This window comes from Ascaphus truei, chromosome 16 (genome assembly GCF_040206685.1).
Source record: "Ascaphus truei isolate aAscTru1 chromosome 16, aAscTru1.hap1, whole genome shotgun sequence".
In the NCBI taxonomy this organism is placed as follows: domain Eukaryota; kingdom Metazoa; phylum Chordata; class Amphibia; order Anura; family Ascaphidae; genus Ascaphus; species Ascaphus truei.
Window position 1 is genome coordinate 38,788,002 of NC_134498.1, and position 18,893 is coordinate 38,806,894.

At 45.5% G+C, this 18,893-nt stretch overlaps 1 protein-coding gene across 7 annotated transcripts in view; it reads right to left on the reverse strand.

The window, feature by feature from the left end:
* Window positions 1–18,893, reverse strand: part of ATP11C (ATPase phospholipid transporting 11C (ATP11C blood group)) — a 114,427-nt gene that overhangs the window by 50,176 nt on the left and 45,358 nt on the right. For all 7 annotated transcript variants that reach the window (XM_075573254.1, XM_075573253.1, XM_075573250.1 and 4 more), the window contains exons 2-7: window positions 17,124–17,243; window positions 13,688–13,777; window positions 6,004–6,084; window positions 4,704–4,811; window positions 2,415–2,543; window positions 1,134–1,237 (exon numbers count right to left, since the gene is read on the reverse strand). In XM_075573254.1, coding sequence (XP_075429369.1) covers window positions 1,134–1,237; window positions 2,415–2,543; window positions 4,704–4,811; window positions 6,004–6,084; window positions 13,688–13,777; window positions 17,124–17,243 — 632 coding nt within the window. The remainder of the gene's footprint in view (window positions 1–1,133; window positions 1,238–2,414; window positions 2,544–4,703; window positions 4,812–6,003; window positions 6,085–13,687; window positions 13,778–17,123; window positions 17,244–18,893) is intronic.

Below are 18,893 nucleotides of genomic sequence, written 5' to 3' on the forward strand. Positions count from 1 at the left end.
TATTTCCCCATGTCAAGTAGGTCATCTGAATTACATTAGAAAGGAAGTGTCTATATCACATACTGTAAACATCTTGTTTCATTTTTGCAGTTTAAGAAGTGATTCTTCCCTGCCTCACACAATGTCCTTATTTTTATGGTTTTAGTTTACTTCCTGTATTACTATTAGACTTGCATCTCTAAAAACAGGGATGTGAAAATATTAGCCAACAGTGCAAAATACACTATAAAAATAAAATAAGTGACAATAAGAAAATGATGACTTTTCCTGGACCAACAAGGAACAAATGGAGAGAACGCACATTTTCTGTGATATACAGTACTGTATTGTATTGTAGACCAGAGTTGCAGTCGAAAGGGATCATTAAAAAAAATTAATCAGCAGATTATTTTGGCTCCAATTAATCTAGTGCAGCTGTCACTTCTCTTAAAAATAAATATATTAGGAATTGGAACATTTTAACTCATTGGATTCTTTGCACTAGGGCAGGGGTAGCCAACTCCAGTCCCTAAGGGTCACCAACAGGTCAGGTTTTCAGGATATCCCTGCTTCAGCACAAGTGGCTCAATCAGTAGCTCAGTCATAATGACTGAGCCACCTGTGCTGAAGCAGGGATATCCTGAAAACCTGACGGTTACCTTTGAGGACTGGAGTTGGTCACCCCTATACTAGGGCAGTTTGAGAGGGAAATTGCCCCAAGCACTTTCCTGCACTCTTTGCCTCAGCTTGTTTCTTGGGAAGTGTCAACGGGAGTCGAGTGACGCGCAGAATTAATGAGACGTGTCACATTCTGCGCGTCAATTCCACCACTCCGCATCAAAAAATGTGCCAGGTCACATGAACTTTCTTACTTACAATGTTGTACCTTACGTAAGAAACGGGGGCAACAAGTTTGGTACATAGGATGCAATTTTGGCGCAGTGCATCAAAACGATGCATTTATGCATAATGCTCGTAAACATTATGCAACACTTTAACATGGTTTCAACCACCCGTATCTCTTCCATATAATAATCCTCTCTGCTACCTGGTCCTAATATATGGAGTGGTCATCCATAAAGTGTAATAATCTAACCGTGCGGAGGAAAATACGACTGGCCATTCATCACCCCTTCTCCTCCGGAGTTACTTACTTGTAGAGGTCAGGCTGGGGCTGTTCACATTCAATGGTGGCTATAAGAGCATCAACTGCTTCATCAGTGCACAAGCCAGCGGTTTCACGCACAGCGTAATAGGTCTAGATAACATCAGCAAACAGAGCAAACCATTGTGTTAACTGGATGCCCAATGACCATTGTCCCACTATGCAGATATATTGCTAGTTACATTAAAACAGAGCTCAACTGCAAGATCGGAAATTCCTGGAAGATTTGCAATTATTCTTAGGATCAACCGCTAAAATTCCCAGCAGGCTTTTCCACTGATGGAAAAGACCAGTACAGTCCAACATTGCTTTTATTCTATTTAAAGAGCAGTCTGGTGTTCCAAATTGTTACGGTTGCCAAGGTCTATTTTGAACGTGTCATCTTTATCCAGGTTTCTGGCAAGAGAAGCCTGCAATGTAAATTAAAGTAAAACGCAAACCTCATGAGTTGTACTAGCTGCTAATGGGGGACCCTATATAGGAATAAGAGAAGTTGAGAGCCCTCGCGTAGACCTGTATAAAGTTGTATTTATTATTAAGAATGGTCGACGTTACGGTCACAACCTGGACCTTTCTTACTGATTGGCACACGGACTGCTTTATCTATGTCCTTGAGTGCACCCGCGGCAGCAATTCCAATCTCGTGAGAGTTTGTTCCTTTTTATATCAAGTACGGACCCTTTATAGGAACAGTGAGCCATTACAACACATAAGGAAAGATTAGCAGCTACATAGAAAACATGAATACATTTCCAAATAATATATACGTGTATATACAGGTTTATCATCTTGTGCTTTTTTGGGGGCGGGGAAGGAGATAATGTTGGAGAGTTTTATCAGTTGCAAAGTCTAATCAGGGAGTTCCTGGAGATACTAGGGGAATATTCCTATGTGTTTAGAAAAGATAATGGCATTGTAGTAATGAAAGGCATCAGAAGCAGCTATACAATACTGACCTACGTTTCTGATGTATAACAATTACATCAAAGTGCTCATTAGTTAAATAATTAAACTTGCGATATTGTGGATTTGAGCACCATCACATGGAAAATCCCATAGATCTGAACGGGAGTAGCCATGCGCTTGTTCCCCTGCACAACAATTTAATGAATAATCCTCTATACCAGGGGTGGCCAAATCCAGTCCCCAAGGGCCACCACCAGGTCAGGTTTGTGACCCTTCTACTTCTAAATGTTATTGGACCTGGTCCCTTTGGAGTACTAGTTGAAGAGCCCTGCATCTATACCCAGAGCTAAAATAAAAGGTCTACCTTGAAGTTGGACTCCCCATCCAGACTAGCTGTAGTTACGGTACAGGTCCCATCATCACTGCTCGAAGACAACAATATTAGGTCACATGGAAAGGTCTCATTGTCTCTTATTTCTACTATATCCCCAACCTGCAAAGAGTATAAGGAAATGACAGATATGAAAAATATATATTTTTAATTTCTATAAAATGATCATGCGATAACCATACACCCATGCCACCCAATCATGTTGACACGTTGCTATTAAAATTCTAAATATGTCAATACAAGTCGTATTTTACACTTGTGAGGTTTTCAATTCTTGCTCGTTTTCTTCGGTATGCTGATGCAGCTTGAGTGAAAACCCCGGTTTTCCCAGAATACTTTGCAACAATTTAGAAAGCAGATCTCAAACTCGCCAAGAGATTAATGGCAAAGAATCAACTCTCCATGGGCTCGATTGGCAGTTCGCTCCAGAAACGATGCGCCATTTTGCTTCTGAGCCACATGGAGAAAATAAAATACATCAAGCCCGTATAGGGATTGCACATTTTTGCAATCAATCTCTTTGTGAGCGTTCAATCTGCTTTTTAACATTTTTGCCTATTAAAAAAACACATGCTTTTTAGAGCATCATTTGAAGGTTGTGTTCAAAGGTTTATAAAAAAATCAATGAAATCACATTTTAATAATATCAGCTATATTGCTGGTAAAATATATATGAAGTCCACCGTACAGAAATGCATTACCAAACAGAACTATCTGCAGTATATAAACTATTAATGACCAGCCATTAATCATCGTACCAACATAACACAAAGCCTTGTAAACTACAAACGAATGCAATTGACATAACATAAGAGTTTATACTACTCAGCACTTTTAAGGGTTACAGATATTGATTGTGTAGGTTCTCCATCCAGGCATGTTACACGACCTTACTTTATATTAGGCAGTAATGTTATAGTGAATGCATTTACAAACCTGCAGCTCCTCTGCCTTTTCAAAGACTAATGGGTCTTGTAAAAGAACCATCTCACCATTTCCAATAGCACACATTTTTTCAAAACCTTTTGCTGAAAAAGCTGTGTAGTACGGCTGATTGGTGTCAATGTTAAAATAGAGAAGCAGCAAAAATTGATGCATTTGCAAGTGCCCATTTGCATGTCATTACCCAGAATCCCTGGCTGCAGCGAAAGAATTGTATGCGAAGATAATGAGGAAAGGCAGGGTTCCAAGGGGTATTTTTATTTGCTTTATGGTGGAAGGTTTTTATCACTTGCCATATCTTAGTGCGTTAGGTTAAAAACCTTAAAAAAAATTAGCTCAAAGTCGGTTCAACCCAACTTTTGTGCAGCGTGTACAATTTCTTGATATTAGGCACACGGACAACTTTTTTTGGATCTTTTGATCACAAGTTTTAAAATTAATTCTTAAAGGAAGGTTGCTTTTAAAATATATATATTTATTTCCCCCCTAGATAGAAGCAGGGGGTTTCCAGAGCACAACGGCATTCATTTCAGCTCCAGGGACCGCCTGCTCCCTGAGATACTTACATCTGAAGTTAATTCCGGTATCTCACTTCTGGTTAAAGGTCCCATGGCACGCAGACCAATAAGAAGCTGCAGGGTATGATGTCGCTGCTTCCTATTGGCCCATGGAATGCAGGACCTTTAAACAGACATTTTCTGTGCACAGCTGGAGATTCCAGCATACCCTTCAGATGTAAGTAATCAACGCGATTTAGCGCCGGACACACCCTGCTTCAAACCTAATCAAAAAAATAAAAAACCTAAGAGGTAAAAGCCACTTTAAAGATTACTAGTCTAACCAGGTTTTATGTGCGAGTTAATCATATTAGTGTCATCTACAATTAAGTTTAAAAAACGGAGTGAACCATATATTGGACAAATGACTATGAAGACACTGGTCTGATTATGGGTAGGTCCAAACCAGAATACCTTCTTATAAACGGTGCACAGATATTGTAATAAATACAGATCTCAACTAACTTAACTACAGTTGTGATTTTAGAAACTCTAAGACGGTCACATATAAAACTGAAGTCATGCCTGGCAGCCTCAAGGAATCACAAGTCAGCGGTGGCACCATTACAGATTGCTAAATGATGAAATACTTCACTCCACAGGCAGGGTTTAGAAGTGCAACTTTCTGTGAAGGACACGGGATCCGTCCGAGGCGAACACGGAGACAAGTTTCAAGTTATAGAAAACTGCATACTCCATTCTTGTGACAAGAGATTGTAATGTGCAAACCGTAATCCGCAATGCACGCATGAAAATTGTTTACCTTGATTTTTTCACTATCCTTTTTCACACATTTGGCGTTTTCGATAATGAAAACAGTGCTTTTATTCACTTCATTGTCAGCTCGATGTCGCAGCCAGTCTTCATAACCCTAAAAGAAGAAATATATCAGATGTACAGGTACTGAGACTGAAAGGAAAGCAGAGCGTGTACCTTGCATTTGCATCAGCTCCACACCTCAGTGTCCCAACAGTTTACGGCCACATTTAAAAAGTTCCAAATAAGCAAAAATTACAAACAAAGAAACTAAGACAGTATAAGTGATTGGCGATTTATTCAATAACTGCTCATGTGTGTGTGTCTTTGTGTGTACACACAAACACACACTAAATAAAAATCTAACAAGATGACCTTGTTGTCAAATAGGATTTCAGTGTATAGGTGACTTTTTTCAATAATGTGCTTCTAATAGAATGGCTGTCAGAAGAAATTCCTTTAGCAGTCTATGAGTTATATATTGATCACCTATCAATAATAATCTTATTTTGTATACAATATTAATGACCAGGCAGCATTACAATGCTATTGTTTGTTCTAGATAAACATACTGTAACCTTTACAACTTTACTTTGATCCTGGGTTCCGATCAATCATTCAGGTATTAGACTTGTTTTTAGGTTCTGTGTTTCTTGGCTGTAATCCTACACTACCCCCTCCCCCTTATCACACTAATAAAATATGAACTGCATCGCACACTGGACTCCTGGAAATGGCAGGGTGAAATGAAGCGCATTATTGCAACGGGTGGATAGCACAAATCAGAATACATCATTTTAAAGGATACACAGATATTGTAATAAATGCAGATCCCAATTAACTTTCCTAATGTCGTGAACCTAGAAATGCTCTAAAGACGGACACATATAAAACCAAGGTAATGCCTGGCAGCCTCACAGAGTCACAAGTCAGCGATGGCTCCATTACAGATTGCTTAATGATGAAATACTTCGCTACAGGCAGGGTTTTACAAGTGCATCTTTCTGTGAAGGGCACAGGGTTTGTGTCTGAGGTGACGACAGTGGAAAGGTTCAACTTTGAATCAGAGGCCCCATTACCCTCAAAAGCCCCAGAGTTTTATTTCAGTCAAAGTTACTAAGTTACTGTTTATTGCTGGCATTTGCTCATTTTCAAATAATGGAGAAAAAAAACATGGTTTGTCATTCCGTGTATGTTTAACCTAGTTAGAATCCAGTATTTTGATCACATGTTTTTGTGTTCTATTTTTTTGGTAAATAGTACATCCTAGTTATTTGTGTGTATTCATACTGCAGCGGATGAGTTACCTGCTTAATAGCCGTGACTGTTATAACGAAGAAAAGTGGAAGGCCGCTGGTTACTGGGCTTGTTGGTGTATCTACAATCGCCTGTGAAGCAAAAGACAAGATTTTAATTGACCATAAATTGCAAGATGAGCAGGAATGTTTTTAGTTCCACAGAGAAAGGCCAAGAATAGCATTTTAGCTCATGTTACATGATCATAAAATATTAGCAACACACAACTGCAAATGCATCACAAGTCACACAAATGCATCACAAGTGCAAATGCATCACACTGTGGATTCAGCCTCACAAATTCAGGAAAACGAAATCTTGTCCACTCAATAGTCTACGGCTAATGTCGGATACAACAGGCATTCAATGAAAACAAAAATATTGAAAACTACCAAACGACGTGTAACCTCCCTTCCCCCACGACCGAAAGGTATCATGTCTGTTCCCAGATACTTGTGTGCACATGCTCAGTCTCAGGGGGTATGATGCAGGGTTGGTGCTGGCTGAGCGTGGATGAAAGTATAGAATAGAGATGGGCGCCAGTAACTTTTATTTAAAAAAAAGAAGGGGGTGTTTATTGAACAGAGTCCTGAAACACGTCTCATATTGACAGAGATGAGATGATAAAAAAACAAGTGCAAAGAAAAGCTTTAGGACAGGGGTTGCCAACTCCAGTCCAGAAGGGCAACCAACAATTCAGGTTTTGAGGATATCCCTGCTTGAGCACAGGTGGCTCAGTCAGTGGCTGAGTCAATGACTGAGCCACATGTGCTGAAGCAGGGATATCCTTAAAACTTGAACTGTTGATGGCCCTTGTAGACTGGAGTTGGCAACCCCCGATTTAGGCCTCGGCCATGCTCCCTGCTGGCGTGCTGAGGCGCAGGGAAAGCGGGTGCTTTCCCTGGCCTTGCGCTTGCTTACCGCACGCGCTGTCAGCGGGCCGTCAGGGGGCGGGCCGGGGGCGGGCGTGTCACTGGCCGGGGGCGGGCCAGTGACGTCACAGAGCTGGTTCGCCCTCATTGGGCGAACCGCTCACATGACCGGCCTGTCGCGCCGGCAAGTGGGGGAATTTTAAATTCCCCTAAGACCTACGCTTCCGCAAGCGCGCGCAAGCGCAGGTGAGCCCCTACTAAAGCCGCTCTAATTGCGGCTGAAGGGGCTCAGTGCTGAGTGGGAGCGCGCGTCAGCGCGCTTCCGCCAGCAAGCAAGGAACATGGCCGAGGCCTTAGGGTACCATCTTCTAGTACAGCGGTGCACAAACATTTTCCTCTGCTCCCCACTGCCTGCTCTCCCCCCCTGCTCCCTCCCCCTTCCTTAACTTGTCTCTGGCGTTCAGACGTTACGGTGTCATGTGACACCACGTTGCCATGGCAACGCGGCAGCGTGACCCTGCGACATCAATTCATGCCGCATTGCCGTGGTGATGCTTCGCCAGAAGCTGCCGTAGATCAGGTAAGGAAACTTATAGAGTACTCGCGCGCCCTCCCCGACATTTAATTTGAATGCTTGGGGGAAGAGCTCAGGGCCTCTGTAAGCTTTTCGCCTTCCCCCCCCACCCCCATAAAATCTCACGCCCCGCAGCTCTAATAGGATCCGGTCCTAACCAGAGGAGGTACTTATCTGGTTTACCCGTAACAAAGGATGGTAGACAAGCAACTTGCATGAACCTTCTGATTGGGCAGATTCAATATAAGTCCAGGTTGCAGCAGGGGTGCGCAAACTGGGGGCACGCCCCCCAGCCTTTTGGGGAGGGGGGGCATGGCTCACTTACCCGGCTTCAGTCCCTGCGTCTCCAAGGCAATGCGGCATCATTTGACGCCTGTTGCCATGGAGACATGGCGTCAAATTGATGCAGGGGGTTGATTTCAGCTCCAGGGACCCCTTGCTTCCCGAGATAGCTCTGTAGGGGGTGCCGGTATCTCTTCAGTTTAAATGTCCTTGTCACGTGGGCCATTAGAAAGCTACAAGGGATAACATCACGACTTTATATTTGCCTGCGTGCTGCTGGACTTTTAAACTGCTGTATTGTGAATCCAGCCAAGGCTCCTACCAGCACCCCATACAGAAGTGATAATATCAGTAAGCAACGTGGCTCAGCTCTGGAGACCCCCAGCTTAAAAATAAAATGCTGCGAGGACAGGGCCTTTAACTTCTCACCATGTTTTGTCTGAAATTAAGTGAATATCACAGCGTAGTATATATTTATTCTCCTCTGTCAAATAAATGAAGACTTCCAAGGAACAAACATTGATTTTTCTTTTGGCTTTCACTCACATTTTTCCTTTACACTATTTTATACTATTGTGGATGAAGGTCATACCAGAAACACTGATGTGCCCTCAACAATATAAATATCAGTGAGTAAAGGTGCTGAAACTGATAACAACGACACAGAGGTTGAAGAAGGGGAACTGTTGTCAGCTGCTTGTGACCTTGGGCAAGTCACTTTATCTCCCTGTGCCTCAGGCACAAAAACAGTGTAAGCTCATCTGGGCAGGGACTGTGTCAGTAACAACTATTTGCTGCGTACCGCGCGCTATACTATAATTGTGAAGCGCTTTGAGTCTTGCTGGGATAAAAGCGCTATATGAAACAAAGTTATTATTAATTTCTCTACTACCTCAAATTTGACTAAGTTTATATTACAATAACTCCTCCAGGTCCCAAGGATTTAGTTTGATCTTTTTTCCTGTTCCTTTTCAAGGTAACACACTAAGCAGCTTCTCAGTAAATGAGCACAGATATCAATATCTGGATGGTACCCAGCCTTTCCATTTCAGCATCTGTCAGGCTCAGTATCTGAATTCAATATCAATGACTAGGTTGCTACAAATATAAATCACAGCCATGGAGGCACTAGAACGGCTGATAAATAACATTTACATGGGGTCTTATATGATTTCCACGAAAACTTGACGTTCATAAAGCAGAGCAAACCAAGCTATGACAGAAGGCCTACTCTGGCACACATGTATAGATTTACATGCAGTGGCGGATTTCCGATTAGGCCCCGGGCAGCATAGAGAGGGCCTGCTCTCTTCCCCACTGATTGCCGGGGGATAGCGCGGGACTTCTGTAAAGGTCTCTTACCTCCACGCCGCCCTCCTTCTGTAGCGTGACGCTGTGATGTCACATGGCATTGACGTCGTGACGCCGCAAAAATAAAAGGGCAGCACTGCAGGAAGAGGCGGCCCGGGGTACGTGCCTATGGGCGGCAACATTTTAAATCCGCCACTGTTTACATATATATTTTTTAATGTTCCAACGCGCAACTCACGAATAAACTAGAGCGCGTGTAGGAACTTAGGGAGGACACCCATTCCAGACCTACTTCCGGGACCTAACGAAAACATATAGGGGAACGACGAGAAAGACCAACAAAGGGTGTGGAACATGAGCGCGAGCAGGAAAGATGGCTGCCAGGGTATTAGGGTCTGTTTTCCAGGCTTTGTTTAAAAAGGAAGGTTTTTAATTCCTCAAAGCTTCCTAATGTCTCAAAGCCTCAGGGAGCTTAATCCACAGTCTTGGGGCGGTTCTTGATAAAGCTCTCCCACCAGCTTTATTGACCTTAAACTGAGGCTTAGTCAGTTGAGGGGTGATGGCAGATCTAAGGACCCCATTGGGGGTGTTACTTATTAGGCAGTTCTGAAGGTAATGGAAGGTGGGGGGGGGGAGGCATGGTTACCCTTAAAGGTAATTTTCAAAATCTTAACATACATAACATATTAATGACAAATATGGACCAGTATTTGCTGCATGCTTTCTGTATCAATTAATGGCCAGTATTTTATCTGGCTATCACATAGAGAGAAATACAGAATGGAATTGCCATAATTGGTCATGTTTTTGCCAAATCTATCTAGTATGTTATGACAGTTGTAAAAATACATATTAAAAATGGAACCAATGTTTTCCTAGTCTCTGAAAAGGCAAAATATTAAAGGATGTTAGTCTGAAGATTCTATGTACTGTATGTCAAGCTAACTTATTTATATTTTAATACAAGCCACATATGACAAGCCATATGTTTCATATTGTGCTTTTTAGTGATGCTTTAAGTCGCGCTTATAGTGCTTGCTACGGCGACTTCACCTGTCGCTACCCGCAAAAGTTATAATTTAACTTTCAGCAACGGGGTCATTGATTGGTTCAGAGACAGTCACATGTGGCGACAGTCTCTGAAAAATCAAATTTCCCCGGCTTCCAAATTTTGACTATAAGCGCTCGCGACGGAGTCCATTGTTTTGTTTTGGAGCGACGTCGCGTCACGGGCACTATAAGGGCAGCCTTACAAGGCATACAATGACTTCAGTAACACGGGGAGTAACCCAATGCTTAAGACAGCGCTTTTCTGGCCTCTAAATTAGCGCACAAAGTCTGAGCTACAGGTTTTTGAAGTGAAACTTCCTTAGTGGCACCTCATTCGTGATGGGGCAAAAAAGAATTGTGGAGACAGAAATGAAACGGATGTGACGTCAGTGCTGGCAGTTGAGGCCGGGCTGTGTTCTGGCTCAGCCCGACCCAAACACTGACATCACACCCGCTCCACAAATCAGATGCGGCGGCGGCGATAGCCGCCGGCGCCGCTCCTAATCACCCCCCCACCCCCCCCCCAGCCCCACACCCCCCACACACCGTGACATATGCGGCGGCGATAGCCGCCGCTCCTAACGGCCGCTGCCATCCCGCGCAGCCTCTCTCCTCCCTACCTCCGCTTTCCTGCGTCCCGCTGACTGAGCGCCGCCGGGGTCGAGGAGAGGAGCCCAGGGATCATGGAGGGTATCCGCCGCCGCAGCTCCTAACGAGCTCTGCTCCCCCCACCCGCTGACATGCGGCGGCGGCAGCCCTCAAAATTTAATTGCCGCCACTCCTGCTGACCTCCCCCGGCCGAGGCATGGAACGGGGGGGGAGGGGGGTAGAGTGAGCTGCGTTCCCCACAGCACCATCAGAAGGGGATCGCTGCAGCGCTCCCCTCGAAGCCAGCTCCTGCTGACGATGACGCGCTGCCCCCCCTTCCCCGCCGACACTGCCTCTGCCCACGCAGCACTTCCGGAGGGGGGGGCCTTTATTAGGTATCTGCCCGTTGCCCGGTGCTGCCGCGTCTCGCCGGGGGGTGGGGGGGCGAGGAGAGTCTCAGGCAGAGCCGCCGCGGGTCCGCAGCTCTGCCTGTCTGTGAGGGGAGTAGGAGTCTCAGGCAGAGCCGCCGCGGGTCCGCAGCTCTGCCTGTCTGTGAGGGGAGTAGGAGACTCAGGCAGAGCCGCCGCGGGTCCGCAGCTCTGCCTGTCTGTGAGGGGAGTAGGAGACTCAGGCAGAGCCGCCGCGGGTCCGCAGCTCTGCCTGTCTGTGAGGGGAGTAGGAGTCTCAGGCAGAGCCGCCGCGGGTCCGCAGCTCTGCCTGTCTGTGAGGGGGGGGGGGGGAGGAGAGTCTCAGGCAGAGCCGCCGCGGGTCCGCAGCTCTGCCTGTCTGTGAGGGGGGGGGGAGGAGAGTCTCAGGCAGAGCCGCCGCAGGTCCGCAGCTCTGCCTGTCTGTGAGGGGAGTAGGAGACTCAGGCAGAGCCGCCGCGGGTCCGCAGCTCTGCCTGTTTGTGAGGGGGGGGGGGGGGTTGAAGGAGAGTCTCAGGCAGAGCCGCCGCGGGTCCGCAGCTCTGCCTGTCTGTGAGGGGAGTAGGAGACTCAGGCAGAGCCGCCGCGGGTCCGCAGCTCTGCCTGTTTGTGAGGGGGGGGGGGGGGGTTGAAGGAGAGTCTCAGGCAGAGCCGCCGCGGGTCCGCAGCTCTGCCTGTCTGTGAGGGGAGTAGGAGACTCAGGCAGAGCCGCCGCGGGTCCGCAGCTCTGCCTGTTTGTGAGGGGGGGGGGGGGGGGGGTGGAGGAGAGTCTCAGGCAGAGCCGCCGCGGGTCCGCAGCTCTGCCTGTCTGTGAGGGGGGGTTGAAGGAGAGTCTCAGGCAGAGCCGCCGCGGGTCCGCAGCTCTGCCTGTCTGTGAGGGGAGTAGGAGACTCAGGCAGAGCCGCCGCGGGTCCGCAGCTCTGCCTGTTTGTGAGGGGGGGGGGGGGGTGGAGGAGAGTCTCAGGCAGAGCCGCCGCGGGTCCGCAGCTCTGCCTGTCTGTGAGGGGGGGGGGGGGTGTGAGGGGAGGAGGAGAGTCTCAGGCAGAGCCGCCGCGAGTCCGCAGCTCTGCCTGCCTTTGAGGGGGGGGGGGGGGGAGTTAGGAGAGAGGGGGCAGGACACAGAAAGAGAGACACATACAGTGACAGACACACACACATACATATACAGTATACACACACAGACACACACACTGACTGACACACATACACACAGACTGACACACATACACACTGACTGACACACATGCACACACACTGACACATACACACACACTGACTGACACACACACACACACACACACACACACTGACTGACACATACACACACACACTGACTGTGAATAGGTTAGGGGGATGTGTGAGGTGCAGGGGGGCTGCGCATACGTCACACGGTCACACGCACGCACACGGTCACACACACACGCACATGGTCACGCACACACGCAGTCACACGCACACACACACAGTCACACGCACACATACACAGTCAGTCGCGCACACAGTCAGTCGCGCACACAGTCAGTCGCGTGCACACGCACTGTCACGTGCACCGTGCACTGTCACGCGTACACGCACTGTCACGCGCACAGTCACACACAGTCACACAGTAACACGCACAGTCACACGCACAGTCACACAGTCACACGCACAGTCACACAGTCACACAGTCACACAGTCACACGCACACACACACAGTCACACGCACACACACACAGTCACGCACACACACACACACACACACGAGGAATTCACGCTTAGTGCAAATACAAGGGATGTGTACGCATGTTCTAAGTCAAATTTATTTGCGTTTTGTCAATGAAATTGTATTTTGATTTTTAATTAAAACATCACCAATACAAATACAATTTCTGTGACAAAAGTCAAAGAAGTTTCACTTACTATGCGCGTGCACAGCACACACAGCTTTTTTTACTGTTTTTAATGTCATTAAAGTTTTTAGCAATCTGCACCATCATCTCCTATGTCATTTCCTTTCCGGGAACCCACGGAGATCACCTTTGAGTGATCAGGCTGTGAGTTAACAGGAGAGTGAGCTGACGTATGACTGACAACACGGGGGATTCGTGAGGTCCAGGAGAAGAAGTTGGTAAAAGCACAGATTCTCTCAAATGAACATAGACACAATACTTTTGTAAGTTTATTACTTTTAAGCCCTTTTTGAAGTCGTCTGTTGGTACTTGTGGCTGCGCAATGGTTTCGTTCCCTTTGTCTATTATACTGCAGGAGGAATTTTGAAGCACCAGCTAGCAACTGAACCACCACTTCGTTTTCAATTGGAACATTAAGAGAACTTTCCCAATCTATATGGACATATCATTGGACTGGGGTATTGTTGTCACTTCTAGCGCCGGGTCACTGCATTATTTCTATGATCTTGATCTCTCCTGTTATCTTACCCGGCAATAACACAATTTATAGAATTGCCCCCCTCCCTCCCCAATTCTCCACCCCTCCCTTTTTTTTTACATCATTACATTGCTCAGGAATTCATTCACTTTCTCCTCAACATGGTAATAACACGTCTGTTTAATTCTTTGTATTTTGAAGTATGCCCAAACCCCATTCGCCTTACCTGAACGAGGAAAATTATGAGAAAATAAAAATTGGCAATTCTTCGAAACTGCTCAAACAGGTTTTTGGGAATAAAATTCCACACAGTGTACTGCAGAGAAAGAGAAGATAAAAAATAAAGAATGTTAACACCAGGTATAAAAGTCAATATTCTGCTTTTCAGAAACACAAACAAGTCATTTTCTTTGTACTTTACGATTTCATTTTAGCACCCCAACAAAACAATCATTATAAAGGAAAATGCTAAATGTATGAGGTGTGATGCAGTCATATTCAAATCTTAGGCCCGGGCCATGATGCCTTCGCCCACGCGGATGCGTGCGCGTCCGTGACATCACCCGCGTGAAGCGGGTGCGTTTTTTGGCCATGCTAGACGTGCCAGTGATGTCACAGAGCTGGTTCGCTCTGATTAGGCGAACCGCTCACGTGACCTGCCCGTCGCGCTGAGAAATCTGTTTAAACTGATTCCTCACGCAACGCTCGCCCCCTCCTGCTGTCGCACGCACCATCAATGACTTAAGGCATTTGATCGCGCCTCACACAGACGCCCCTTCGCGGCCTGCAGCAGCATTAACTCAGCCTTATACTTTCAATGTTTTTAACATGACAACGCTTACACAATACAGGTTAAAAGAGAACAAACCAAACCATCGTAAGTGTACAGGTTTCAGACATAAATCTGAGGGGGGACAAATCAATCAGGATTTAAAGCAACCAAGAGCAATGCAAATATTAAATACAATTAGCATCTCATCTCAATTGTATGAGGTAATACAATAATGCAAAATTCCAACCAGCCACTACAAATGTGTAGATATGTTTTGGCACATGAATATGATTCATTCGATAGGCAAATCATCTTCTCCATTTGACAGCTAAGACAACTTATCTTTTATTGGATGTATAAAAGAGGTATTCATTCTCTCCAGTCCTCAAAGGCCACAAACAGGTCAGGGTTTTGTGGATATCCCTGCTTCAGCACAGGTGGCTCAAAGACTAAGCCACCTGTACTGAAGCAGGGATATCCCCAAAACATGACCTGTTGGTGGCCTTTGAGGACTGGAGTTGGCCACCCGTGGTCTAGACTGATGCGTATAGTTACTATACTATACTATACTAGGTTGTGCATGTTAGTTTCATGACTCTGCTTTTCCAGATGGGGACCCCAAGCCTTTAGGTGTAGGGACAGGAGACATCCAACCAGGAGCACTGTACGTCCGGGAAGTCTCTCTCATCGAGCCTCGTCCTTCCTATACTACTGTTACCGTCCTTGACCTCTTCAGATATTCTTTTTCCAATTGTGATAAATGCCACAAGATTCTGCCCTCGCTTTGCAGAAATGTTTCCATTTACAGAACAAATTAGTTTTAAGCTTCCATTTTTTTTGTCTTTATAATATGCAAAGGACGTGGTAATTCTACATTTGGGATTATAGATGGACATACTTCTTCACCAACACATCATATTTCATTTTATTATCACCTGCACATTTTGAAACGTATTGGTTAATTTACAATGATATCGTAGACAATTGAGCTTTTATAGCTTATCTTCGTGACTTTAGTAGCCCTGCATGACTCCGCAAAACTTTCCTGTGAATGATTAACGGCAGCAACGCTCTGTTATACCGAGCTTCACAGACTTGCCAGGTTGGGATGCACGGAAGGGGTTGGCAATGGTGATGAGCGGTCAAGCAGAGTTCCTAGCATTGTTTCTAAGGTTCTGTTGAAAGTTGAAGTGTGGCATACACGCAACTATGGACGGATTACCCCTTAGCTCAACAATAAGAAAGCTCAAAAAAGGTAGCTAACAAAACCAATGCCGTCTTCTGCTTCTGGTAAACCGAACGAAATAAATGTAATAGTGTGCGATTTCATCTAAATATATCGGGTTACAGTCTAGGACAATTAGCCATGCCCATTCGCTGTCGCAGGGAATGTATCCCCTAAAACAGGTGGGCCACTACAGTCTTCAAGGCCCCCCAACAGGTCAGGTTTAAAGAATATCCCTGCTTCAGCACACAAAGGCTGAGACACTGACTGAGGCGCCTTTGCTGAAGCAGAGATGTCCTGAAAACATGACCGTTTAGGGTCCCTTGAGGACCCATGCCCTAAAACCTTAACCCTAATGCTTAGCACCTAACTCAGGGCCGAAATGGCAGGCGGCCAAGTATCCCTCAGCAGCTGAATGGCCGAAGCTAGAAGTCCCTTGCCATCAGGTTATACATAGAAGCACTGTGCTTCTGTCTACACCGCAGCGCGTTTAATTATTAACCGGATCAGTTAAATGGACAAATGTTGAGGACACCGGCCCCTGGGTCAGTCTTAACAAAATCTTCAAAGATCGTTCTAGGTTTTCTTCTGTGTACTACAAACGCCATTCTGTAAGGCTGGCTTAAGCAAACAAATATCACAGTGCACTGTACTGCAAGACCAAATCACTGTGGGCAAATCAGTGGGTTTAGACGAGTTACCGCCTTCACTAACAGTCTATTGCTTTAAGTCTGCATTGCAAAGATACAGTAAGCTAAGCTCGGTGCTTCCTTACAATACATTGGCTTTCTAATAGGTCAGGACTGGTCAACTCCAGTCCGTAAGGGCCACCAACAGGTCAGATTTTAAGGATATCAGCACAGATAGCTCAATCAGTGGCACAGTCAATGACCGAGCCCCCTCTGCTGAAGCAGGGATATCCTTCAAACCTGACCTGTTGGTGGCCCTTGAGGACTGGAGATGGCCACTTCTGTAATAGGTGATCATCAGGCTCATGAGAAGATTGATCTTCAGAGCCAGATCGGCAAGACTGTCTTAGACCTGGAGCAACTGGTCTACGGTTAAGGAAGAAATACTCTCCCTGTTCCCATAGGTAAAGGAACAAATAATGAACATACTGTACACAAACCTTCAGTCTGAACACAGACTTAGAAAATGTACAACACATATATGGTTAAGTCTCAGATTAACTGCCTACCTTCACCTGATGATTTGGCTTAGAACACAACTCATGTAATATTATGTCTGACAAATCTTCTTGATGTTTGCCTTAAGGAACGTCAATGCTGCCCCTAAACAGATTCTATTCTTTTTTTTGACAAGATGAGGTTGTCAAATTAATGAAGTGTTGTCCCCACTGAAGTAGGTTCAACAACACAATTTGTGGATGCTAGAAAGGTACCAATTTATTATTGTCATTGTATGTTTTGAAAAATATATATTTTTCTCTAGAGTATTCAGTTTGCTCCAATGAATTACATCTCCCATTGTACAATAAAATATAAGATATAGACTATTTTCCATAGAATTCAACACTTTTGCAAAGGACTTCAAAGCGTTAAAGATTTCTAAACCATCCGACTCCAAGAACCATAACAATTACACCCTTACTCCGCGGCCTAGAAAGTGAGAATGTCCTTTGGCGTAATGAAACAAAAAACATACCTTGGATGATACAATTCTATTATCACAGAACTTCGGCGCGATGTAAGCGTCCGTTTCCGAGGCTGGCCGATGTCCAACATATAAAGTACGCGTTCCCACCCGTTTCTCGTCTCCGTGACACTGCCAAAGACAAGAGAGGACTTACTTAAATAAGGGACTCGATCATCGAATGAATCGCATCTTCCACCAGACCATGTGTTCGGAATTAGTCAAGAGATTTCAGAGATTCCATAGGGTCAAGGAGGTGAAAACAAAACAAGCAGTAAAATATTTACTTCCACGGCTCCTGTTCATTCCCCATGCTTTGCTGTTTAATGGCGCAGTCCTTCTATATTGGTCATAGTATTTCGAGATAGGCAACATTATTGCCCCACATTCAAATTTGCAGCGAAAATGTAAATTTTGGGGGCATTTTTTTAAATTTGCAAATGTGTTGGGAAATAAAGTCTTTTTTTCAATTCGAATATTTTTAAATTCGATAACATCCCAAACCTCTGAAAAATAGAAAGAATATTTGAAAAATGTAACGTACAGTACAGTAGGAATTCTGATCCCGTTCCTTGGTGGTCTGTGGCAGGGGTTCTCAACTCTAGTCCTAAAGACCCTCCCCAACGGGTCAGGTTTTCAGGATATCCCAGCTTCAGCACGGAGTCAGAGACTGAGCCACTGATTGAGCCACCTGTGCTGAGGCAGGGATATTGTGAAAACCTGACCTGTTTGGGGGGGGGAGGGAGGGGGGACTTGGGGACTGGATTTGAGCCCCCCGTAGTAAAGGAATACAAATGTTAAGACTGATGTACAAAGATCTGGTCTCAAGAGCAGCCATATCTGATTCTCTTGGACCAAAAAAAAAATCTGAAAGGTTTATCCGGGTTTCAATAAGATGAGGCTGGTCGCAGACATCCCTGAAATGCACCATATTATAAATAGAAGTAACATGGATATGAGTCACAGGTAGGAGGATAATGTGCTCAGATGGGACTTCAATATGAATAGGAAATCTGCCAGGGCACATTACTAATTCAAGACAGGCCAGCACTGACAGAAGGGAATTGTCTAGTGATGCAAAATATGGCTTTTCCATGCTAAATGTACGATGGAAACAAACGTTACTCGGCAAAGAAAACAAAGACTTATCCGCGAAACCCTCTTCCATCAATCCATCCCAAACAAAGGGTGCATTAGTCACATAAAGCAGTACACGTTTTAATGCCTCAACTGATGGAGAAGACCGATATCTAATGAATAATGTGAAGAGCAAAAGGGTCAGTAACTCAAGATAACATAGGCCATTTATATGCCTATCCGCCATTTTATTGAGGCACTGCAAACTTATTTTGCTGCGTCCTCCCCCCTGTCTTGCTTCCTCTGTTCCTAGGCGCCGCCCCCCCTTACCTCGTGTGGCGGGGTTATGTGACATCACATGACCCAGCGGCGTTATTTGATGCCACGTTGTCATGGTCACGCGTCCCGAAGCCGGCTGAACCTCGGTAAGTAGAGGTTGCAGAGGCCTCGCGCGGTCCCCCGGCATTTAATTTAAATGCCTTGGGGAAGAGCGCGGGCCCTCTGCAACCACCCGCATCCCCTCTCCTTCCCCCCAAAAAAATCTTGCACCCCCCCCCCCCCAGTTTGCGCACCGCTGGCTTAGGCTTTCTTCAAACTACCACGAGGACAACGCTGGAAGTATGTTCTAATGCCCCAGCAATCACCGGAGTAATCTAATATCTTGAGATGGATTAGCTACTGAGCAAATTAAAAGCTGCAAATCTC